The sequence below is a fragment of the Dermacentor andersoni genome, chromosome 4, assembly GCF_023375885.2.
Source record: "Dermacentor andersoni chromosome 4, qqDerAnde1_hic_scaffold, whole genome shotgun sequence".
NCBI classification, from domain to species: domain Eukaryota; kingdom Metazoa; phylum Arthropoda; class Arachnida; order Ixodida; family Ixodidae; genus Dermacentor; species Dermacentor andersoni.
Window position 1 is genome coordinate 184,775,612 of NC_092817.1, and position 26,487 is coordinate 184,802,098.

The following is a 26,487-nucleotide window of genomic DNA, read 5'->3' on the forward strand; positions in this document are numbered from 1 at the left end:
TGCCACTAAGCAAGCGGCAAGCGAGGGAACCATTCCGGCCATTCGCAGGCACCGGCACACCATACTTCTAGTCTCGGAGGCCATGTACACACTTCTCGGCAGTGCCACTAGATGGTGTAGTGTGTCCAGAAAGAAGCGCAAGAGAGAAGCACTGTTGCCACATGACTTGTTTCTCAGCGTTCGTACACACCGGCACGCCATGTAGAGTAAACTCTCAGTTGTACGAACGTTGGTTTATCGAATATTTCAGAATAACGAACTTTCTAAAAATCCCCGGCAGTTTTCTTATAGATGCTATGCAAAAATTTTTCACTTAAAGGAATTTTGGAACAGTCAATATTTCAGTTTAACGAACTCGCTCAGAGGACCAAGGCTTATTTTTACGTTCAGAACCGATGCCTGCCCTCATCAAAGCGCCGCTCCAGCGGCAATGTAACGTCGCTGGCGCTATGGCGCCCCTGGGGCAAAGCGGCGGCGCGAAAAACGAACGGCAATGAGGCATGGCCTCAGAGATTGCCCGCACAAAACGAGCAAGCATGTAATCTCGGAGGCCATGAACAAAGTTACATCGCTGGCGCTTACAATGCCGCCAGAGCAAAGCGGCGATCTGTCACACCACAAACCACGTGGTGTATGTTTTTTTCAGACCGGCTAGTCGTGGCATGGTCGTCGTCTCTTTATTTCAAAGAAGAGGCGAAGAATACGAAGAAGAGGCAACTGCCGAGCCAGTTTCAAGCCCTATAACTCTAGCTGAGGTTGTAGGGTACATTGGAAAGTTGAGAGACTGTCTCAACAGCAAGCTGTGCCAGAAGAAGTGTGCAAAAACACTGACTCATTGGACAGTTTTGTTACTTCCTGTGCTTTAAAAGTACAAGTGCAGAAGAAGATTACAGATTTTTTTTTTTCTAAGTGAGAAAGGCAGCATTATAACTGTTATGAACCTTGTACTTGTTGATATGTACAAATTCCATTTCACACATTTCCAACACTATGGATGCCATGTCTTTTGCTCCGTGAATTGCACTTCAAACTTTTGACTCTGTACGCCTGTCTTATGTTGTTCTAGTGAATATTCAGTTTAGTGAACTTTCAGTTAAGTGAATTATTTCCTTCGGTCCCTTGAAATTCACTCAAGTGAGAGTTCACTGTATTTCAGAGTCCACGCGCAGGCTTCGCGGCACTAGATGACACTGAATGTTCTTAGGAAAGTATGCAAGAGCAATCCCATGCAAGAGTAATCATGCATAACTTGTTTCGACAGGGGCAATACTTTGTCACTATATTGATTCAATGCTAAACTCATTACCGTGAACATTCGTCATGAGAGGGGTTCTACCATTTCTTTTTCACAAAGCTTTTCATTTCAACCCCCTTTTAAAAGAAACCCTTTTTGCACCTCCGTCTCACATTTCGTCCTGCACTTACCACAGCCTGAAAGTCAGTGTGCCAATGTGCCATACAATCCTTTACAATCCTTAATGCTAAGCTTTACATTTTTGGAAGTTCTTAAACTTCCAAAAATCATGAATCAACAAACTGGCCTACACCCACACTCTGCTATCCATCTCTAGCATAAGCGTGGACTAGAATTGCCTTGCGACATCAGGTGCAGTCACCACGCAAACAAAATACATCAAGATCGCTGTACAGAACCTCTTTTGTTAATACAGTAGAAGCTCATTAATTCAGATTTGACGGGACCAAAAAAAAAAAAAAAAGAACGTCCGACTTCATCGAATGTCGAATTATTGAGGAAGCCAAGAAAACAATGAGCACATCCTTACTACGTCGGCAGTTTTTACTTAATGAATGAGCAAATCCAGTCTATTTTGCACAAAAGCAGTGCGGAAGCTGCAATTTTCAGCATCTTATGACTGATCAGCACAGCCACGGCACGTGTCTTCCGCTGAGACAGCCATTTTACTACCAAGCACACATCCCATTTATTTTTTCGCCAGTGAGCTGGTAACCATCCATTGCGATGAAGCCGGTGTTCTTCATACTCAAAAACTTGTCCAAACGAAAACTACTGTTTCTGCAACCGCTGCGAACGAAACCACGGCTGCTGTCGACGCGATCATGGACGGCGACTAAACAGTCGTCAAGGCACACAGCCAACGTGCTGCCATGCGTGGCGGTAAAAGCAAGAATTAAGGCTTCAAGGGCACAAATAGGCAGGAAGTGTTCTGTCATTGCTCTCATTCACGTACGATTTTCACTGGTGACTATGGCAATGAACACCCCGCCGCTACGTTTCAGTAGCGGCTAACACCGGATTTGCTCATTTGCGCCGCTCGCCGAGCTCCGAAAGTTGTGCTAATTGACTGACGTGCAGCCAAATACGTCCGAATTAATGAGAGTTTCATTGCATTAAATAATGCATATGCCGGCCGGGACCAAAGGAAGAGTGGATTATCTAATTTTCCGAATTAGCAAGGGTCGAATTAACGTGCTTTTACTGTATTCTTACTGCAGTTTGTCTTTTACCCCTACTCCTTTCTTTAATGCCTTGAAACTATCTGAAATGAATAAGCGAATAAATAAAGGCACTTCACAATTCAGCCTTCACAATTCAACATTCAGCCCGATTCCTGCTTTGCAATGCACTTTTCATTCAATCATGTCTTGTCTTGAAAACAAGTACCTTTTCTGAAACAGGGCACTCAGGGCTTCAGTACACAAATAAAGCCCCTAGTTTCTCTGAACAATATTGGAGAAGTTGCTTGTTCCAATCATACCTGGGCCTTTAGCGAGCGCCGCCGAATGCTCTTTGCAGCACTGACGGCAGCGCCAGCACGGACTGGTGTGCCGCCATGTGCCACCTGTGTGTTTTTGCTGGCTGGTGTGCCTACACGCCTGCTGGATCCAAGGGTGGCATTGCTTGCTCCAAGCCGGAACATTTTGGACGCACTGCCAGAAGGTGTTCCACAGAAGGTCCGCTTTGTGTTGCTCAACTTTGCGGGCGTGGCTTTGCGACGGTTCTCCTGCAGGTGAAGTCGGCAAGCAATTTGAGCTTCAACAGCACAGTGGCCGTTCCAACTACAATGCACCAAGAACATGTTCACTGCCTGCAGGTCAACAAACAAATTCACATCCCTTTCAGATGCTGCATGCGCAATGGAACGTGCCAACATGCTATTGCCTCAAATTCGGAATTGGTACAAACGAACATAACGACACAGCGCATTCCAGGCATTCTTGAGACAATTCTGATGGAAGCTATGCTGTAACATTCACTATTTTGTTCAAGGCCGAATGCAACAAAATATTGGACTGCGCAAAGAGCCTAGTTTAATGCTAAATTCCAATGGCAGAAGTGGAGTGCTCCTGAATCAATAGTTTCAGCTTTTTTTGAAGCAACTCTGTTCCAATGACAGATTGAGAGCACCGATCACCTATCCCAATGACAGCTCAACAGTGGATCTCAATCCGAGATTGCCCTGCAAAGCAGTTCAGACCGCTCAGCCAAAACTGGCAGATTCGACCGGAAGTCTGAGTGACAGTTGCTCGAGCAACCATTGACCGAATTGACTTGTAGCAGACCGTAAAAAAAGAAGACGAGAACAGATTATCACAGACAGCATGCGCCACTCAGATGAAAAGTTAAGAGAGACAGGTTTAGCAAGCACATATATTCTCAGAATTTATGCACCGAAATAACTGAACTAAGGCATGCAGAACATGCCACAGAACTGCAATAAAGTGAATTTGGCATGGTTCGTTCCTGTTGCATAAAATATGAGTAACAGCACAGGACACAATAAGGAGACAAAGTGCCCAAGTCGGCACTTCGTCCGTCTCCTTATATCATCGTTTTGTGTCGGTACTAGTTTCCTTTTATGCCGCAGGAGTACAGCAGAAGCCTTTGTCATTTGCAAAAACAGGAATGTGTCACTTTGGCATTAGCCAGTACATGCCGGCACACTGTCAGTGGAACGATGGTCGGCATGCTGATTTTATTGGTGCCGTCGACAACTTGTGCTCGTCGGATGCGGCATTGTCAACGTGGTATGATAAAATGGTTTCAGTGATGCACTGTGCTGAATAGTTGGCCAATTGTAGGCAGAGCATCTTGTCGGTCTCTTATACACCCAATGATGCCATGCCTTAATTAAGGGGTGACCCAGGTCTTTGGGACTGAAAATCGGCCGAAAATTCAAATTTTAAATATTTATTTGACGCGCTCCTGACGCGTTCCCAAGCTTATCTTCGAAATTTGGTAACAAAATACGATGTAGTTCTTCCTATATTGTGATCTAAAGATGCAAATCCACAAGTGTTGCTATTTAAATTGAGGACAAATCGCACTTACTTTTCGTTGCGCATAACTTGAGAACTACGCACTCCGCCAGCGACATTTTGGTATCAATCGAAAGCTCACGTTTCTGGCTTTCTTTATTCGTCACTCAGCAACATTGCCAGCGGTGCGGTCATGAAAAAAACAGAAAAGGAAATACACAGTGCATACTATTATTGGCCAGTTTGAGCATGTGACCAAGACGGCGAGTCATGATTTGCTCCAAGGACCATGAGAGCTCAAACCACGAAAAAAGCTGCAATTTTGTCTTAGTCTCGCAACTGTGACGCTAGATATGCTGGAGGTCCGACCAAGTTTCGTTCCTTGAATTGTAACGGGCAAGAACGTCCGGGATGCTATAAACTTCCGAAAGCGATTCCGTCATCGCAGTCAGCACAGGATACCCGGCAGCTCGCCACTGAAGTCGTGCCGCCATCGACGCCTCAACTGCTTTGCCAGATCACGCATATCCACACGCCGGTCACACTCGTGTAAGAACTGAACCCGGCTGTCGTAACTGAAGAGGAAGTGGATAAGGGCATATGAGAAAGATACGTTTGACAAGATTGCATCTAGGACAGCCATGAAGGGAAAGATTCAGTGTTTTCTTGAAGATCTGACCACCGATAGTGCGATAGCCTCAGTCGCAAAGCCCGCTGCTCCGTATGTTGTCATTCGACTTGCAGCAGTGAACAGTCTTCTCGGCGTTTTCTCATGCAATACTTGCGGTGGTTCTCTGTAGCCGGTGCAGAGCGATCAGGATTACAGTCTTGCTACTAAACTGACTGTGGTTTGCGAGATCTGCGGTGAAGTTGTGTCGGGATGGAGCTCATGGGGAATTGAGGGCCCAAAAACATGTAATCCTTTTGAAGTGAACATACTCACAGTGCATGCTGTGTCGTTGACCGGCAACGGCCATGAATTATACCCAGTGCATACTGATGGCCTTGGGTACAGTTTTTTCAAACTTTCTTTCAACATATCAGTTGTGAAATGTTTTTTGTTGCTTTCTCAAAACCACAATTTTGATGATGCCATATTGGACGAGCATTATCTCTGCTTCTGCTATCACTAATTCTTTTTTTTTTCCATAAAGGCAAAGCTGTCTACAGTGCAAATACCGTATTTACAAGATTTTAAGTCGAGTCGAATGAAAGTCAACCCCCCCCCATATCGTGCGACAGGGGAAAAAAAAAAAAAAAAAAAGACAGCATACCCGAGGGTGCATTTGATAATGAAAATTTATTAGTAGCCGACATGGTCACTGGACTACTCTTCTTCACTAGTGCTGCCATCGTCATTGCTGTTACGGCCCCACAGCGTGTTGTCGTCCAGCGAAATTCACATTTGGCAAACGACCGCACTACAACATGTTGTGGAACAGCAGCCAACACCGAACGCACCGAACAACACGCAGCCGTCAGGGAGGCTCTTTTGACAGGTCAGGTTGGCGTAAGTTCGCTGTCTTCTGCCGCCAGCCACTCGTACTCATGGCGGAGCAGGTCCTCAAAGGCGAAAATCCGGGCTTGTTTCATCACCATGTCGCACTTCACTGGTTGGGACCGATCACGCACTTCAGCGACGTACTCTACAAGCTTCTCCTACATCGACGCACCCTGCAAGCTTGGCCTACAGTTCCGGAAAGCGTCCTAACTTCGGCCTGTGGGAAATTATTCACTTGCCGTCACAGGCGAAAATTTTGCTTCGCTGCAGTCGCCACTCTCGCACCACCCGTTTGGAATCATTGAACTTGCGGCCCTCTGCACAGTGATTTATTTCTTCGGCGTAAGAGATGGCAGCCCTCTTGAACGCTGCTGTGAACGAGAGCTGAATGTTTAGTGGGCCTGGAGCACTCATGACGACTGAGGAAGCATGGAAGTAGCGCGTAGCCGGCAGTCCAGTTGAACGCACCAAACTAAGAGCCACAGGGAAACAGAAACATGTGAGCGGCGCCTGCTCTTCCACGAACTATCGATAGTCCCTGCAAGCGCCACCATTCCGGGGGCGCCACCGTGAATGGAACAGCGGCACTTCCATCGACTATCGACAGCCCCCATGAGTGTTGCATGCGCTGTAAAACTCTAAAAATGTTGAAAAACCGTACGATAATACAATACAAGGTTCCTAGACAAAAATACAAGAAAATGCCTCCTACAGTGCAGTCCACTTATAACGATACCACATATAACGATATATCGGTTATAACGATGGGTCGACATGAGAGTGTCATTTTATGCATTAGGTCTATGGGGAAAAAAACCATTTATAACGATAGGTTATTCACCGCATATCGGATATAACGATCAAAATTTTGCAGTCTGGAGGGCGTTTTCCGTGCCAAATAGTCGTAACGATTGCGTTGCTTAGTTCCCTGAAACGAACGATGTCGAGACGAGGCGATGTTTACCTCCGTAAGTTCGTATCTGCCGCCATTACCGCGCAGCGCGTCTCGCCCCGCCCGCGCACGAGTAGGCGCAGCCAACGTTGGCGCAGCGCGCCACAAGATGGCGCTAGCTGCTTCATGCGCATCGGCCACAGTCGCTCTGATAGAGAGAGAAAGAAAAAAAGAAGCGACAAGCAAAGTGGCGCGGTGGCGCCCGTCCCGCGTCTCTCTCGCGATAGCAGGCTGACGCCACCGAAGCAGCGTGCAACAAACGGTTCAACCCAGTTCGAAGATGGCGCCGACAAAGCGCAAAGCTGTGTCGCTTGACACGAAGATTGATATTTTGCAGGACTCTCGATGCGGCTTCAAGGTGAGCGCCCTCGTGAAGAAGTATGAGCTCGTTCAGTTAACGATATCAACCATCTTGAAAACCGGGAGCACCGCGATTGTGAAGGCAGGAGCTATCAGCGGCCATTCCGATCAGCGGAAAAGGGGTTAGAGACCCTTTGTACGCCGATGTTGAAGAGGCGCTTTACCAGTGGTTCATCACCAATTGCTTCAAGAAGGCGGGCTTTGTGCGTAAGGACGAACTTCCCCAACCCGCTGAGACCGACCCGGTGGAATTCGCTGACATAACCGAGCTCTGGGAGCTCGTTCCTACTGGTGACACAGGTGGTGTGTCGAAGGAGGAGTTTTTGACTGCAGACAGTGCTGCCTCGTTCTGCGATGAGGTCACCGACGAGGCGATCGCCGAAGATGTGCTGTCTCGACAGACGCAAAGTTGTGCGACGATGGCTACGGCATCAGCGACAGTGACAACGAGATCGACAGTGGCTCCTTGACCCGGACCACGATGTCCACGCAAAGTGCACTGTCGTCGATCGACTCCTTAATTGATTTTATGCATGCTAAAGGATTGCCGCCAGTGTTCACGCAGCAGCTGGAATCCATGCACACCGCGGTTGTGAAGCTGAAGCTGCCGCAAGAGCAAGTGCAGATTTCGGACTATTTCGGCGCGCCTAATCCTTGACACGGTCAGTGGCGCTAGAAATAAAGTTTGTTTTTCACGGCCTACTGTATACATCATCTATTCTTTAGAGCAAGTAGCGAATTCGAGTTCAGAGCTGCAAAGGTAAAGAGCGCAAACGCGTTTAAAAATTTTTTTTTGGTAACTGCAGTCCAGATACAGCGATCATCGGTTATAACGATCATATTTTTCGTCTTTCTCGATATCGTTATAAGTGGTCAGCACTGTAATTCATGTGAGAAGACTCACTCACTGCAACTTCTGCTAGTGCAGAGGCCAAGCGGTATCGCACGATCCGATGTTCAACACAAGAACGACAGCACCATTAGCACTTCCAGTGATGGCGCTTGTGCGCAATGCACCACAGGCAATGCTACAAAGGCTACAGTGACCTTTCTCATTCCTTACATTTGCAACCGAATGTGTCACATTAACGGTATAGGCTGCGCCATGCAATTCGATGCAACAGTAACTCATGATTTTATGTTGTAAATTATGGAGTAATTATTACATGTAAGGTATCGCAGATCTAAACCTATTTGAAAGCAGGGGCCGTATTCTCAAACGTTTGCCTTCCACGATAGTTTGGCCGCCGTGACAGTCACTGCTTGTCACAGTGACTGCTCACCCGTGTCCTCAGCGCGCACTACCAATACGCGCTGTCGAACACTTCACATCGCATGAGAAAGCACACCGTGTGAGTGCAGAGCGGCTCGGGTGTGTTGTTTTTGAGTGTAGTGGCCGCAGTACGGGTTCTGCGCAATGACTACGGTTGGCTACGGCTGCTTTAGGTAAAACATCGAATAAAGAAGCGTGAAATGTTTTATTTTAAATGAATCAACAATTATCGCCACAAAACAATGTGTGTAAGGCATTACCAATAAGGCTACTATAAACTACCATCCTACCTTATGTCTACTACACCCCACCACCAACCGAACGCCAAGACTCCAAAAGACGTGTTCGTTAATTCAATATATGTCAAGAGCACCCATCGACACCATGACGTTAAAATGACACAGGCCGGAACTACTAAATGGCGCTGTTTATTTTCCGTTTTGCTAAAACTGCCAATCAGCGCATGCCGTTGGCGGAGGTGTGGCCAAGGATATAGTTTCGCGGAAGGCGAACGTTTCAGAATACGGGCCCAGATGAGTGGAGTGACCCATTCTTGCAAATTGCGATTGCAGTGCATCATTTGCATTCACAAACTGTATGTTGCATATTGGAAGCATACAGGTGAACAAACATGTTTTGAGGTAACCTTCTGTACACAGGTTCTAGTTGTAACACTTGAAGCAATTATTTATAGAAAGCATGCAGATCATTGTAGAACTATACCTATAATGGATTACTACTAAGGCATCACTGCAAGGGTGGTGGTCTCGCTGTGTATGTAAATAAATTATACAAACATTCTGTAATAGATTAATTTTGTGTAATAGATTCTAATGTGGAATGCATTAATGTATCTATTAAGCATGTAGCGGTCATTGCAATATACAGACCTCCCACCGATAACGTAACAAACAGCACTTCTTTGACTTCCTAGAAAATTTACCGGTGTGTCTGACTTCTACCAGATGCATATTTATTATGGGTGACACATTGATGATGATGATGATGTGTGGTGTTTTGTGGCGCAAGGGCCAGGTTTGGCCAAAGAGCGCCATGAAAAGTGGTAATGTTGAAGATGTTTTATGGAAGATGTGACTTGGCTGTAAAGTGGCCTAAAAATAATTGCTGAAAAGTGCGTAAAATCTACGTGCTATAAAATTATGGCGATGATTAATGACGAATACTATGAACATTAAAATCCATCGTAGGAGAATGATGCAAAATAGAAAATATATGAGATGGTAAAAATACCTGGAGCACTGCTGCCTCGCCAGAGCCCTTGAAACAAAAGGGCCTAGAGGCACGTGCTATACCAAAGAACTATCACAGCGCCATCCTCTGAATAGAGGAGACGCTACGAACATGTTGGGCTAACAACATGCAACACAACATCTTTCAGATAACTTATGACTGCGCTGGTGTCAAATAGCGGTTCTGGGCCGAGTAACATTAATGGATGTAGGGGAATGTGCTGTCGGTATGCTAATGAAAAAGGTCTTTCTCTCAGATTCGGCTTCCCGACACTCCAGGAGGACGTGGAGTACGGTCAGCCTCTCCCCGCATCTACCGCAGGTTGGAGGCTCACTTCCGGTGAGTAGAAAATTACAGGTGCCAAACGTGTGTCCTATTCTGAGACGGCAGAATAGGACATCTGTTCGGCGCGATTTTGTAGTAGAGGGCCAGAATCCTAACTGTGGTTTTATCAGGTGGAGCTTATTATCCGTTTCCGCGTCCCACATGCGTTGCCAGTGGTCTCGCAATCTCCTTCGCAAGAAAGGCCTCAGATCTGTGACAGGCACCGCAGCGGTAGGGTTAACAGCATGCGATGCGATTGACGTGGCCATCGCGTCTGCCAGAATGTTACCCTCGATGCTCCTATGGCCAGGCACCAGCACATAATGATATGCTGGTTAGATATGTACGCTTTACACAAGACGGAATATAGTTGATTAAGTACTGGATTTGTGTGTATAGAGTGACATCAGCGCCTTCACGACACTTAAGGAGTCTGTATATATCGCTGACTTCTGAAGTTTTGATTTTATTATATGCTTCACAGCAGACAGTAATGCGTAGACCTCGGCCGTAAATATACTTGTTTCCGGATGTAGTACATCGGATTCTGAGAAGGATGGGCCGACGGCAGCATAGGACACCCCGGCATTAGACTTCGAAGCGTCTGTGTAGAACTCTGTGCAGGAGTGCTTGAGCTGGAGTTCTAGGAAATGAGTTCGTATTTCGATCTCTGGTGCGTGTTTTGTTACTTGTAAAAAGGATATGTCATATTCTATGACCTGCCACTCCCACGGCGGTAACAACTTGGTTGGATGCATTAGGTGAAGCTCGAGGAGTGGGACACGCATTTCATCACTAAGCTCCCTCACACCAAGCGAGAAAGGCTGTCTTACAGAGGGACGGTTATGGAAAAGTGTAGGACATGTCATATCGTTAACAGTGTTGAAACATGGATGTTGATGATTGGAATGTATTTTCAGGAAATATGTAATGCTGATGTAAGTTCTCTGTAGATGGAGGGACCATTCATTTGATTCCGCGTATTAGCTTTCAATCGGGCTTGTTCTGAAAGCGCCAGTGGCTATGCGGATACCTAGATGGTGAACAGGATCTAGAATCTTTAGTGCGCTCGGAGCAGCAGAGTTATATACGACGGCACCATAGTCCAATTGTGATCGAATTAGGCTCTTATAAACATTCATCAGACACTTCCTGTCGCTACCCCATGTTGTGTGGGATAGAATTTTAAGCAAGTTCATTGTCCTTCGACATTTTTCTTTAAGGTATTTAATGTGCTGAATAAAAGTAAGCTTGGAGTCAAGTATAATACCTAGAAATTTGTGTTCTTTGTTAATAGGTATTTGATGTCCACACAGTTGGACACAAGGATCTGGAACAAGGCCTGTCTTTCTAGTAAAAAGAACACAAGAGCTTTTGTGGGGGTTGATTTTAAATCCTTTCGTGTCTGCCCACTTGGAAACCTTGTTCAAGCCCTGTTGCACCTGTCTCTCGCATACTGCGAGGTTACAGGATTTGAAGCAGATTTGAATGTCGTCTACGTAGATGGAATAAAAAATGGCAGGTGGTAATGAAGCACGAAGCGTGTTCATCTTCACAATAAATAGCGTACAACTAAGCACGCCTCCTTGGGGTACACCTGTTTCTTGTGTGAAAGGTCGTGACAATACGTTGCCAATTTTCACGCGGAAGATGCGATTCAACAAATAGCTTTCAATTATTTTCAGCATATTTCCGAAGATGCCCATTCCCGACAAGTCTCGCAAGATGCCGTAACGCCATGCTGTGTCATATGCCTTCTCCATGTCAAGGAATATTGATAAGAAGAACTGTTTATGTACATATGCATCACGAATATATCCTTCAATGTGTACAAGATGATCTGTTGTCGAACTGCCTTCTCTGAAGCCACACTGATAAGGATCAAGTATATTGTTGAGTTCAAGAAAATGCATGAGTCTCCGATTAATCATTTTTTCAAAAACCTTGCACATGCAGCTTGTAAGACCTATGAGGCGATAGCTTGCCGCCAGGGATGGGTCTTTCCCCGGCTTCAAAACAGGGACCACAATTGCTTCTTTCCATGTGTGTGGAAGGTATCCAGCAGCACAAACAGTGTTGAAGAGTGCGAGTAGTGTAACTTGTGTGCCAGAGTGCAAGTTTTTGATCATGTCATACATGACTCGGTCAGGTCCCGGCGCAGTGCTCTTGCATAAAATCAAGGCAGCTCTTAATTCGGCAATACTGAATGGCCGGTTATACGCCTCGTCATGTCTGCATTTACGTACATATGGCTTGAGTTCTTCTATTTCTTTGTATTTAAGGAATGATTCAGAATAGTGTATTGAGCTCGATACACGCTCAAGGTGTTCCCCAAGAGTGTCTGCCTGGTCTTGCAAGGTATCCCCTTGGTCATTCACCAGAGGCAACGGATGGATTTGTTGCCCTTGCAGCTTTCTCAAGCCATTCCACACTTTTGCCTCCTGCGTGTAAGAATTAATGCCGCAGAGGAACCTCACCCAGCTTTCTCTCTTTGCCTGACGTCGTGTCCGCCTTCCCTGTGATTTAATTTGTTTAAAGTGTATTAGATTTTCGGCATTAGGCGATCTGCGTAATACACCCCATGCCTTGTTCTGTCTCCTTCGCGCCTCTCTACAGTTTTCGTTCCACCAGGGAACACGTCTTCTTAGTGAACCACCATTCGTCTGTGGAATAAACTTCTCGGCTAAATCGATAATAAAAGCAGTAAAATATGCAATGGCATCATCTACAGTAAAATTATTTATAAAATCTGGTGATAAATAAGATGATTCTTTAAAATGCTCCCAATCCGCCGATGCTAGTTTCTATCGAGGAATATGCGGAGGGTTCTCATGCAAAGTTGTCAGGTTTAAAATTACAGCGAAGTGGTCACTTCCATACAATTTATTGATCACGGACCATTCTAGGTGAGGCAGAAGAGAAGAAGGACCGATTGGTAAATCTATTGCTGAGTATGTGTTGTGTTGGACACTGTAATACGTCGGCTTCTTCTTGTTAAAAAGGCAGGCATCAGAGGTCAAAAGAAAATTTTCAATTAATCGACCTCTAGCGTCGCATCGCGAATCTCCCCACATCGTGTTGTGGGCATTAAAATCACCCACGAGTATGTAGGGGTCAGGAAGCTGATTAATTAAGTTATGGAAATCGGTTTTTTTCAAGTGAGAGTTAGGCAGTATGTATAGAGAGCACACAGTTACCAGTTTGTTAAAAAGGATTGCCCGAATCGATACGGCCTCAAGGGGCATCTGGAGGGCAATCTGTTGACAAGCTACAGATTTATCCGCAAATATTGCAACACCGCCGGAGGCGTGAGCTTCGTTGCGGTCTTTGCGATAGATTATGTACTGACGTAAAAAGTTTGTCTGTGTGGGTTTCAGATGTGTCTCTTGAACACACAGCAACCTTGGATTATGTTAGTGTAACAGTTCTTTAATGTCGTCGAGGTTACGTAAAGTCCTCGTACATTCCACTGTAATATTTGTGTTTCCATTATGATAATGTGTTGGGTGCTGTGTGTTTAAGAGATAAAGATTAATTCACGGGCCTTTTTCAGGCGCCGTGACTGGAGTTTTGTCTCTTTTGGAGCGGTTGAGAGCGCCTCGCCGCTCATTAGGCGCTGGTGGCGCCGTCTTGCTGGTGGTTGTGTCCATCGCCTCTTGCGAGGCTCTGAACACGCGCTCTTCCGAGCGCTTTGTTTGGCGTGAAGGCCTCGGCACGTTGGACGAGGCCTTTGGGGGCACCTGCCCAGAGGTAGATGGCCCCGTCTGCTCAGTTGGCGCAGCAGCGCTAGCTGCAGCCGCCGGGGGGGGGGAGCAGATGGCGTTACTGCCGCCTCACTGGGTGTGAGTCGGACAGCAGCCGGAGACCGTTGTGGCGCTGCCCCCTGACGCGCCACTTCGGCAAATGTGTTTTTGGGCAGGTAGGATACTCGCCTGCGTGCCTCCTTGAAACTAATATTTTCCTTGACTTTTATTGTCACAATTTCTTTTTCTTTTTTCCAGGATGGGCACGACCGCGAGTATGCGGCGTGCTCACCTTCACAGTTTACACAGTGGAGAGTGTTCTCGCAAGCTTCAGAGGTATGTTCGTGGGCACTGCACTTCGCACAGGTTTGACGACCTCGGCAGCTCTGCGAACTGTGGCCGAAATGTTGGCATTTGAAACATCTGAGCGGATTGGGCACATACGGCCTAACACTGAGCTTGATGTACCCTGCCTCGATTGACTCGGGCAGGACACTTGATCCGAAGGTAATTATCAAGTGCTTGGTTGAGATTTATTTGCCATCTCGCCTCATCTTAATTCTTTTCACATTGATTACATTCTGTTCACTGAAACCCTCCAAGAGTTCAGCCTCAGTGAGCTCCAGCAAGTCATCGTCTGACACAACGCCGCGGGTGGTGTTCATAGTACGGTGCGGGGTTACTGTTAGTTGGTTATCCCCAAATGACACAAGCTTAGGCAGTTTATCGTATTGTTTCTTATCGCGGAGCTCCAGGAGGAGATCACCGCTTGCCATCCTGGTCGCCTTATAACCGGCTCAAAAACATCAGTCAAAGTCTTTGATACAAGGAACGGTGAGATAGTGCGCACTGGTTTACCGGGTTTTTCCGAGTGAACTACATGGAAACGTGGGAAGTTGTAGACTTGGCGTCCGAAAAACTGAAAAACTTCATCGGTGCGCCCTCTTTTCTGAGGGCGATCAGGGAGTGGAGGAAAGGAGCTATCCATAAATATATGTGAGATTTCGGCAGTAACGCCAGCCACCCACCGTGGAGTCCTACAAGGGGACGCTGCAGGGCCTGAAAAACAGGGCCTGCAAACGCCAGCTGTACGTTACCACTATAACCAAATATGAAATAACCTAGGTTGGCTATTCACACAAGGTTAACCCTTGCTGCCTGGAAAATTGGAAGTGAGAAGCCAGGAGAAGACAGGAAAGGTGGAAAGTGAGAGAAAGACAAAAGCTGGAGGGAGAGAGAGACAGGAAAAGGCAACTACCGATTTCCCCCGGGTGGGTCGGCCCGGGGGTGCCGTCTATGTGAAGCAGAGGCCAAAGGGGTGTGTTGCCTCCGCCGGGGGGCCTTAGAGGTCCAAACACCCAGCATCAGCTCAACCCCCAGGATCCCCTTTTCCCCAGACACGGCTAAGCCGCGCACGGCTACACGCGGGAGGGTCCGACCCTCGTATGCTCGGGTCCGTGGTGTCGCAACACACCAAACGCCTGCTGACGCAGACGCCTCTGCGGGGGGTGACACATTGTTATTGTCAAACGATTTATGTGCAATGCTATTCAATTATACCGTTGCATCCTTTGCCTGCTGGAATTGTATATCTTTACCCACAAGGGTAACTTGAAACAAGTCTTCTACCAGACGTATGTATTACAAATCTGGTATCTAATAACATTCTTTCTGGGGACCTCTCCCATGACATCAGCGATCATTTGCCAATCTTTTAATTCCTGCCTGTCATGCAGGACACAGATATGAAGGTTCGACGGTTATACAGAGTAATTAATGCTAACACAATGAGTATGTTCAAAACATTGGTTGAAAGTTCACATTGGGATAACGTGTACGATACAACTGAGGTGAACAAAGCATATACTGCCCTTATTAAACAGTTTCTTTAGTGCTACAACAATGCCTTACCACTAAAAACTAAATCTTGCAAAAAGTTTAGAAAGCCTTGGATGACTCGGGAACTATAGAAAAGAATTAAGACGAAAAACCATTTGTATCACAAGTTTATGAAGAGCCGTGATGCCAACACCCTCATCGAACTTAAAGAACACAGAAATAAACTTAACCAGGATATTAAAGTAGCCAAATCTACTTATTATATTGAGTGGTTTACAGAAGCACAGTCTGACAGTAGAAAAGTTTGGCGAGAAATTACCTTTTTAACTAATAAATGTAATTCAGACCCGCCCCTTACTATTATGACAGTCAATGGTGAACTTCCAGGCGCTGATCCCACAACCACTTTTAATGATTTTTTCATTAATGCAGCAGATTCTACATGTACATCGGAGACCACATCAGTGCCAGACACTTCCCAATCTAATCCTCCCCTTACAACATTCTGTTGCGCTTATGCCAACTATTACTTATGAAATGGCTTCATTAATTCATAAGGTAAAAAAAAAAATCATGTTTCACCTGGGTATGATGCCATACCAGTAGTACCTTTGAAGCATGCATCTTTTTTAATGTGCGACGCCTTGTGTTACATCGCAAATGGTATGTTAGAAAGCAGAGTGTACCCAGATCAGCTGAAGATAGCACGTGTATGTCCAGTTTATAATAGTGGGGGAAAGAATGACATATCTAATTACAGAACCATTTCTGTTCTACCCGTTTTACCAAAAGTCTTTGAAGGTGTCATTAATACTCACCTCGAATATTTTTTCCATAAGTGAAATGTTATTGTTATTACTTCCTCACAGTATGGATTCCTGACAAACATCAACAGAGCAGGCACTGTTAACAGTAAAAGATGAAATTATTGAGAACATCAAAATGAAACCAAACACTCTTGGCCTTTTCTTGAATTTCTGAAAGGGCCCCCTCCCAATTCAATTGCGTTCATCACAACACCCTGCTACACAAGGTTAACAGTTATGACATACGTGGTATTGCATTTGACTTGCTAAAGAGCTATTTGAATAACAGATTGCAGTATGTTCAGGTTAATAGCATACCCTCAGAGAAATTGGCAATTCAGCATGGTGTTCCTCAAGGATCAATATTAGGACCATTCTTTTAGTATACATAAATGATATCGCTCACATATCCGAATCGCCTAATCTGGTCATGTACGCTGGCGATACGAATATATTTTTTTCATCCCACTCCTTGTCCCAAATGGAGGCTACGGCAAATGCACATTTAAGAAAGTTACATAACTGGTTATTGACCAATAGGCGAAGCCTTAATTTATCAAAGACAAACTACATTATTTTTGATCCTATTAATACAGAGGAAAGTATCACCCTGAAAGTTGTCTACGAGCATACTGAAAGAGAGTTTCAAACCAGAAATTTCTTGGTGTTTGGTTCAATGAGAATCTTTCTTGTAAATTCCACACAACCAAATTTATGTCTGATCTAAGCAAAACAGTCGGCTGTTTGTATATCTCATTTGTTGCCCCTCCCTGGTTAAAGATATCCACGTATTACGCACTCCTGCACTCAAGGTTATCATACTGTATTCTTGTTTGGGGAACTACAACGTCCAGCAATTACCTTAAAATAATTTCAATTCAGAAACGCAATTTGCGTGTCGTTGAGGGGTTTCATGGCAGGCCTTCAGATTTACTTACGTCACCACTACTTCAGAAACATGGCATCCTTAAAGTAAAAGAAGTATATAATTTGTCTACTTTAGTACATCCATCGCCATAAATTGTTCTTTTCTTGTCCAGATAATTCCAGCAGCCGATATGCTTTCTGGACGAAATGTAAACTTGTTCCAATCGCACGCATCAATTACAGCAAGCAAACACTAAGCTACCAAATTCCCACGGTAATAAATAAATTTCCCTTTGAAACTGAATATCACCTTCCACAAAAACGTTTTAAATCTACAATAAAAAAACGCCTATTGGAACCAACGGAAAAAGATATTCATTTAGTTGACAGACTGTATTTATTTTACAACCTTTGAGATGTTTTTCTCTTATGCACATGTTGCAAGCTTTGCGATATTGTTTCTATGTGTTAGGACTGACATTCTTATGTTTGTAAAAGAATGACGTATCTTTATACCGCTCAATGTTAAGTTGTGTATGCGATTTAGTTGCTCTTTTTGTACAAATTTCATGCATGTTTACTGCGTCATGCTTTCTATAAGGCTCGAGAAATTCATTGTGAATTTGTTGTGAAGTGCTTGCGCACAATGCCAGCTGTTCTACTGGTGACCAGGACCTTGTCAGGCTCTTGCCTTATGTCTTGGCACCCTCTTTTCGTTGAAATAAAATAAACTTTCACTTTATTGGAAGTGAGAATCAGTTAAAAAAAAAGAACAATGGCAGTGCGAAATACACGAGTGATATCTATGCCATCACACTACTGGCATAGCTTGCTTAGCAAGTTGCCTGTTAGAGATCATGAAGACAAATACTGCCCTCACCCTTTCGAGGCGTTGGCGCTCTTTTTCTTCGGCACGCGCACGCTGCTGGGAATCCAAATGGTCGAGGAAGTCCTTACCCCAGCGAGCAAATATTTCACTCCTGCCGCTGTAGGTGGTAATGTATTCTTGAATTTCTTGCCTGAGCTGAAACCGAAATTTGAAAGAGCTCAGAATGCCAGGTCTAAAAAAATACTGCAGCGGTGTACGGCACAAGTTGAAAGGTTGCATACTTTCGGTACATCGAAGCATCAAGAAACATTGCACTGGATAATTCGAAATGAACGTCACGAGTGCTATACTTACAAGGGAACTTCTATGCTCCAGCTCCAACAATATAAGAGGAAAGCTTTGACAGTTCTTACAGTTAAGGTTTGAGCAACAAAATTCAACTGTTAGGGCACCATTTGCGACACTTAGCATATTTTTCCACATACAACCTGCACCCTCAAATACAAAAGCCTGAAAGAAGAAAAAAAGTCTGCGAGTGAAACTTGCAGAAATAACTCCATACACAATATTGCTCAAATTTTTGCAGGAAGTATCTCTTTTTGCAGACGCACAGCTTATCCACGTTGTATTTTCAGCCAGCAGCTTCGATCTTTATTTTTGAAAGCCATCAAAGGCTTGGTTAGGAAACTAACAAGGTGTTAAACCCAGAAAAGCTTATCTTAGTTTTCGCAAACAAATGTGACACGTTACTTTCGCTACGGAATGGCCTTCGATATACACATTGCAATAGTAAGCCTAAATGGCCACTTGCATGGCCTGCAGCGCAGTGCCGGTTGCACACATCGAAACACTTGTCGCACTTTTTTTTGTTTCCTGACGTAGTGCATGAAACTGCACCGTGCCGACACATATGCTCCAGAGCTCCAAATAATGTGTGCATGCATCCCGCGCGTCCATCATCCCTGGGCTATACAAAAGTCGACCAGGCAGACAACTGGCTCTCAGCTTGCAGAACTTCCAAGTTCATTTCCACTCACGTGTCACAAATTGCACAGCACAGCCACCTCTCCTGCGTGGGTCACCTCGATCACTGTTCGCAGACAATACTATATGCAACAGGCGATGGCTTAGTTAAATCGAAATGAATAAATTATGGAAGAGAAAGGGAAAAAAATTCACCAACAATTACGATGCTCCCTAATGAGAAATTTCAGCCCAGCCCTATAAGTGTTCCCATTTCGCGATGTCTCGGCTGGCACGGAGAATGTCTCGTGCGGCACGGTGCAAATGGAGCGAAGTGTGGTGCCACTGCCTCGCTAATCGGGAAATCACGAGAGGCAGCGCGTGGCTGATATGTGGGCGCGATTCACAGCAGCCGCTGCACACAGACCTCCGCTCATGCAGGTATCGGTGTGGTATCGGTATCGGCGGCTCATGTGGTATCGGTGGACACAATCGCCGCATGCATTGTCGATGGCGTCATCAGTGAACAATGTGCGCCTCCCTGCGCCGTCTCGTAGTATTCATCGTCTCTGCCGTATCGCGGCATTGCAAGCCCACCTATCGCATCACGAAGTGCGCATGCACCTACTAATTCGTACGGAATAAAAGCAGCCACGCTATCTTCAATAAACCATTCCATTGCTTGCACCTACTGCGTCTGTTGTGGTTACTCGCGCTACAGCAGTCTCAGAACACATCTTGCACAGCACTGTGCTTTCGCCACACCTTCCTCCTCGCACTCTCTTTATTGCCACTGTCTTTCATCCCCAACTACGCTACGCGTTCGTTATTCCATTCTTCACTCTGCTTGTTTGCCCAGTTATGCCAACGGATGCCGAGGTACGCAGACATTCAACGCAGGAATGAATGCATAAGAGCTGCACTCCAAAAAAACGGGATGGGGTCTGACTCGTTCAGACTTCTCGCGGAACTCTAGATACCATTTGTGGAACTCGATTTGAAGACTCATTCTGAATAAGATGTACCTGCATCTCATCGTAAGCCAACACTTCTTGCTACACACTTAGCCCTTTAACCCCCATATTAATTGTGGAAAAACATACCGAATTTCCCAAACGTTTTATCTAGTCATAATGTTTCTGTATTTCTAATTCTGAAAATGTGTTGATTGATTTTTGCTTAGAAGTAACACAAAATGAAAGCTGCTTTTGAAGGCAGTTTTCCCTCACTGCCAACCATAACTCGTCTTTGGCAGTGGAAGCAGCATAACCTCGGGCTAAACAAATGCGACTCGTCATAGGCGATATTCGTACAACTTCCCATGACGAGCACAGCTCGGGATTGGGGGTTATAGAGTTAAACAATTTGTGCTTAGCACAGGGAACCTCCCCGAGGTTCCACACTTCTGGTTTTGGGTGTGCTATTCACCATATTTTCCATGATAGAAGCACCAATTCTTCTAGCACAGAAAGGGAATATGCCCTATTTACTCACATAATGACTGCACTTATCAAAAAAAAAAATTGACGCAAATTCAGGGATGCGATCCTTACGCAGGTTAAATTTGCAGCGAAAAAAAAAAAAACTTTTTTCGTCCCGCATTTGCTGCGGGATGACAACAGGTCAAGCAGGTAGCTGCCGCTGTACAATTGCACTGCAATAGTGCAGGACTGGTGCAGGACACTAAAACAAAAATGGCTGCTGGCTGAGCAAGCCGAACGACTTTTTTTCTTCTTGCAAGTACATTACGTGCATTGAAACAGTTTATTTCGTATCAGTAATGAGTAATATCGTTAATATCAGCAAGTTTGCAACAATAACCTAGCCATGTCCACTTTGAGGGGGCAGAAACAGAGATGGGCGCATTTAGCTGCCAGTGACATAGAAACGCATGGCGGGCATGCTGCGGAAACTGCAGCATCTGTCTTCACTAACATCCTAATACAGCACATTTCCGCTAAGGGTGGGCGAATATCTTAGCTGTGTTACAAGCGTTGGCGTATGAATAGGGTACACTTCTAACGTATCAGTCTAAACGTGGCCACTATCGTTGCCGCTTGCGATTTGTTGCGTGCCCACGAGAAGAATCGAAAGGCACCTTTTTTGTCGTTGTTGGCCAAAACCATTATGAAGCCTACAAATAATAAAGCCAAGGCAAGTTTGGTTGTAGCTTTCTTTTTTTTTGATGGAAGTGTGGAATGTGATGAAAGGAATGAAATGGGGCATCTGCTTAAGAATGTTTGGTGCGTGCAGACCGCTTGGTATGTCTTCAAGAGTCGTTCGCGTAGCATTTGACAGCATTCGACAAATGGTAAGTGCGATCATCATTAGCTAGACTTGGCACACGACATATTGCTGCGAGAAGTTCGGGGTGCGATCACACGGGAAAGAAAAAAAAATCGAATTTTGACGGCAAGATTGAGGGGCGCTATCATTATGCGAGTGAGATCATTACGCGAGTAAATACGGTATATTGGTGCATTGCTTTTCGTATTGTGCAAACAGCTGTAAGCCTCAATTAGCCTCATTTCCAATTACCGCCACTTAAGATAAACACGGGGTCAGACAGGGAGACAATGCTTGGAAGAAGTATTCAAGCTATTAAACTGGGAAGGCTTAGGAGTAAGGATCAGACGAGTTACAACAAATGATTGAGGACCTTAACAGAGAGAGTGCAAAAGTGGGGTTGAAGGTTAATATGCACAAGACAAGGATAACGATATACAGCCGGGCAAAGGAACAAGAGTTCAGGATTGCCAGTCGACCTCTAGAGTCTGTGAAGTAGTAGTACATTTACCTAGGTCAATTAATCACAGGGAACCTTGATCATGAGAGGGAAATTCACAGAATAAAAATGGGTTGGATCGCATACAGCAGACATTGCCAGCTCCTGACTGGAAGCTTACCATTATCATTGAAAAAGAAGGTGTACAATCAGTGCATTTTACCGGTGCTGACATATGGGGCAGAGACTCTGAGACTAGCGAAGAACCCCGAGAAAAAGGACCGCACAAAGAGCGATGGAACGAAGAATGCTAGACATAACGTTAAGAGACAGAAAGAGCGGTTTGTATCAGAGCAAACGGGTATAGAAGATATGCTAACTGACATCAAGAGCAAAAAAATGGAGCTGGGCAGGTCATGTAATGCGCCGGTTAGATAACCGTTGGACCATTAGGGTTACAGAATGGGTACCAAGAGAAGGGAAACACGGTCGAGGACGGCAAAAGACTAGGTGGAGCGATGAAATTAGGAAATTCGCGGGCGTTAAGTCGGAATCAGTTGGGCGCAGGGCAGGGGTAATTGGAGATCGCAGGGAGAGGCCTTCGTCTTGCAGTGGACATAAAACAGGCTGATGATGATGAAAAACACGTGAAGAACCACCTTGTTTTGAGAAGCAGTTAAAAACGCAAGTGGTGCTGGCCGAATCTAAACTGCACTGTTAGTTAAGTCCTCGTGTTACTGCCAAGCGTTTCTCTGAAGAAATGCAAAAAAATAGATATTATACCATAAACTATTCGTTGTGAGCAAACCTGTTTTAGCAGATTGAAATTAAGGTAACTGTTGTAGAAGTCATATATAGCTAGCGTTTGTGACATACTTGTTGCACCGTGGCAGGTATCTGGTATCATAACTGGATTCTTATACTATGGTACGTTTTTGCAGTTCTTGATTCACACATGAAAAACCCACAATGGGCGACTCTGCCCTCCTTCAGCTGGCACTGTAGCGTTCCCTCTAAGAACTGTATTGTCGTCCGAGAAATAAGCTTTTTGAATAAATTTTCTCGGACGAAGATGTCGCAAAAGTATATTTGAGACTACCGCCATAAGTATACAAGCAGAGGGAACAAGAGCGAACAAACGAAAACGCTGCAGAAGGTGCCCGGACACCACAAACTGCAGCAGACGACAGGCGAGGGTGCATGCCCCAATGTCATGAGAGCGACACTCGCAGCGCCCCCTTAGTTTATTCATGGGGCTAATAGTACATGCTTTGCATCTTGTGGGGATGCGCGACTCTCGCGCGTCCCCTGATGTTTTTCCCGCATAGCGCATCCCCTGATATGCTGTTTTCCCGCACGGCTCGCGTGGCCTGGCGCCCGCGGCGTGGTACAAGCGCGGTGCGAGAGATGGCGCGACTGTCGCGGCGGGGTTACTCGGGCGCCGAAAGGGAAGGCGCTTGGCCTCTTGGGTGGGAGACAGCAAGCAGCACGGACGTGCCGTGCCGCGGGTGGAGCGACCCTCTTTCCCGGCGGGTCGGGCGCACGGGTGGACGTCCCACGCGCGCGCGGCGACCCATGCTTCTGCGAGACCGCCTCGCGTGGCGGCCTTCGAGCGCGCCTCCGTTGGCGTGACCGAACACGCGGACGACCAGGCGTTGGGATCCAGCATAGGGCGAACATATTCGCTCGCTCGCGGTGAGTCGGACTTCTAGATTTGTCGCGCGCCCATCGGCATGTTTTGGGGATAGCAACTCGGCTAGCAGGCATGGATCTATGAAAGGTGCAATAAATGCCCTTGTGACTGTTTGCACTACTGTGTTGTCGTTCCTTTGTCCCAAGAGTACGGAGGAGAGAACCTCGTATCTCCCACAATCTGTACAGCCTTTCTACAATGTTTTCATTATAGTGCGGCACCGCTTACAGTACGGAAATTCACAACTATGGCGGCTTACGTTATAAGCGGTCTATGCTGTAGCCTGTAAAAAAAGCGTAACTGTATTGGGCCATTCTTGCATTCTCGATCGAGAATGTTGTCGCCGGGAAATCGTATGAAACTGAATTTTATCAATGATGTTCTGGCTCAAATGTTCACAGGAGCCTTATCTACAGTTCGGCAACATATGTTTTATTATGTTCAAAAAGTGTTCTGCCAATCGTCTCTAAACGATAGATGCACCGGCAATTTCTGGTGGGATAGCTAAGCAGTTGCTAGATGATAGCCAGCCCACACGCAGCGTCAGCACCACAAACTGGACGGCATGTCACCACCGCACCCGCGGGAGTGAACTTTGTGCGTCTGGTAGAGCGTGGGCTCGGATTGGAAGCACAAGGTGGCTGCCGTTGCACATGCTTTGGAGAAGAATGAGAACACGTTGGCAGAGGCAGAAGCAGCCGAGAAGAGGAGCATGGAAGGTGCATTGGCTTGGTCGGTCGTCAACGTTTGAGGGACAAACAACTGTCGGAGGAACCCGGTCGAGCGCCGACACCAGAGGGGACCTCGAAGTGACACGCCTCGCCCTCCCGTCGCCCAGCGGATGCACATGAGTCTGTCTGCAGCGTTTCCTTACGAACCCTGTGTACAGAATGCTTTGCATTGTTCTCACATGGTGAATTCCTTATAATCGTGTAGCTTGCTACATTTATGCTTTGATGCACATTTGTGTGCGGTCTTTGTTGCGGTTTCTTGCTGACCTTGCCGGCATCTCTGGCTTGCCCAATTAAGAGTGCTCCCCGAACCAAATATTAACTGCTGTCAGGAAATTCAGTCTGACCGTGCCAATAGTTCTCATATTAAAAGGACAATTGGCAATGTTGGCCAATACTCTTAATAATGCCAGCATTCCATTTTTAGGAGAAACTGGCAATAAAAAACATGCTCTCCTGACGGCTCTGTGATGTAGGCCTTAGGTTGGCTGGTTAATGCCAATGGAGACATCACTCGTGCACACAACACCACCCACAGCATCAGCAGGCACACACCCTCGGGAGCTCTGTCTGCAGGCGCTGCCTCTCTTTGGTCTCAATGAGGAGGTGCCCTCCCCGGTTCATCAGGCGAGACGGGTCCGTGGCAAGCTTCTCCAGCTCTAGAAATCGCATCCACAGGGCTTCGTGACGCTCTGCCTTGGCTATGATGACCTTGTTCTCGGAGTAGAAGTCCTTCAAGGACTTGAGCAGCTGCTCCAACTTTGCCAGGTGTTCCTCAGTGGCATCTGGAAAGGCACAATGCCAGCATGAACAATAGACATTCCAGAGACAGAGCCCAAAAATTTTGGTATGACCACTGTGGTGCAAATAAAAAGGACAGGACAGACAAGACCAGACAATAGTGCCCGTTATGTTGTCCAGTGTCATCATGTTTCCGTTTTATTTGAGCTATGATGGCCTAACGGAGAATACACCAACTAGCCCAAGAACAAGTTACCTTGAGAGCACAAAAGTAGTTAATGTGAGTAAGTGAACGCCAACCATGCTCCATATTTAAGGACTTCATTTCCAGCCTTCATAAAGGGCAGGTAATAGACTGCAAATGAGGTAGCTGCCTGACATTGAGGAAGTCCTGGTTACAACGTGCAAGGTTAGCAGACGACATGTAATGACCACGTCTTCTAGCCTGGGCTGCCCCAAAACATCCATCCTGCCCTGTGTGCTTTTGTTTAACTCTTTAACAAGTGTGGCAGTCAAGAACTACAATAGTAAGCGCAATCGCTGTGTGCTCCAGTGAACAGTTGTCTGCAATGGGGTAACTGTCACTATGGACAACTGAGACAAGTTGAACCACAGTCGGCAAGTGAACATGCCGGACATGAAGATTCGGTGCGATACATTGATTGCACAGTTGTACAATGCACAGAAGAACCTCCTTTATAAGTTCTGAAAAAAAAAAAAAAAAAAAAACACGAGAAAAAAAATGAACCAACCGGAAAAACATACAATCTGAACTAACTAAAAAAAATTTTACGCTCAACTATTTTGACATTTACGCAATGCGAAGCGTTGCTCGGAACGCCGATCCGCATCAAGCTCGTGGTGCTATGGCGGCCCGAGACGCGTTTTGTTGTTTTCTTGTTGCGCTGCGTTTTAAGTGAGCGACGGGAGACCAAAATGAAATCGAGCTGGTAGGCAACACTGGATGCCGCCGAAGCGAAATGTGGTGCCCACATCGCACTACTTGCAGCAAGGAACGGTAGCGCATTTGGATTATCACCTACTAAAATCGTGCTGTGTGCTACCAATGGCACTACGCATCATGCACAGTAAAGCATAGGTGAAGATGCTTATTGCAATAGGTTTGGTGGCAATAGCTATGAATGTGGCATGCGATAACCAAGGTGGAGATTTGTTGGTATTGGAATAAGAAACTGCTCACTGTCGCTTTTACGTGAGACGGGCATCTACATACTGTTCTCGATTGTGTGTGCCTCACACCTTTTGTTGTTCACATGGGATCTAGTGACTGGGAAACATACGATTGCAGTATGCAGCGGGGAGCGGCAGCATGTTTGTTATCACCCATTAAAAGCTTGCACTTCCGATGGTACCACGTGCTGTGAAACAGATAGGCGAAGATGCTTATCGCAATAGGATTGGTGGCAATTGCTGTGAATGCCGCGTGCAACGATCCCGGAGAAGATCTGCTCGTACTGGAATGAGAAACTGAGTGCATGCTGGCGTTCTTACGCGAGACAAGCAGGCAAGTATTGCGGTGAAGCTGCCACGGCGTGCAGCTATATACTGTTCTCGATCGCGCGTGTCTCACATTTGTGTTTACGTAGGATCTAGCAGCTGGAAAATGTATCATAGAGAGAGAGTAAACTT

General features: G+C 45.9%; 1 protein-coding gene across 1 annotated transcript in view; it reads right to left on the minus strand.

Moving 5' to 3' along the window:
• LOC126531893 (protein regulator of cytokinesis 1-like) overlaps positions 1 to 26,487 on the minus strand; it is an 88,635-nt gene that overhangs the window by 25,144 nt on the left and 37,004 nt on the right. Inside the window, exons 7-9 of the mRNA XM_055070665.1 lie at positions 24,652 to 24,881; positions 18,036 to 18,179; positions 2,739 to 2,984 (exon numbers count right to left, since the gene is read on the minus strand). Coding sequence (XP_054926640.1) covers positions 2,739 to 2,984; positions 18,036 to 18,179; positions 24,652 to 24,881 — 620 coding nt within the window. The remainder of the gene's footprint in view (positions 1 to 2,738; positions 2,985 to 18,035; positions 18,180 to 24,651; positions 24,882 to 26,487) is intronic.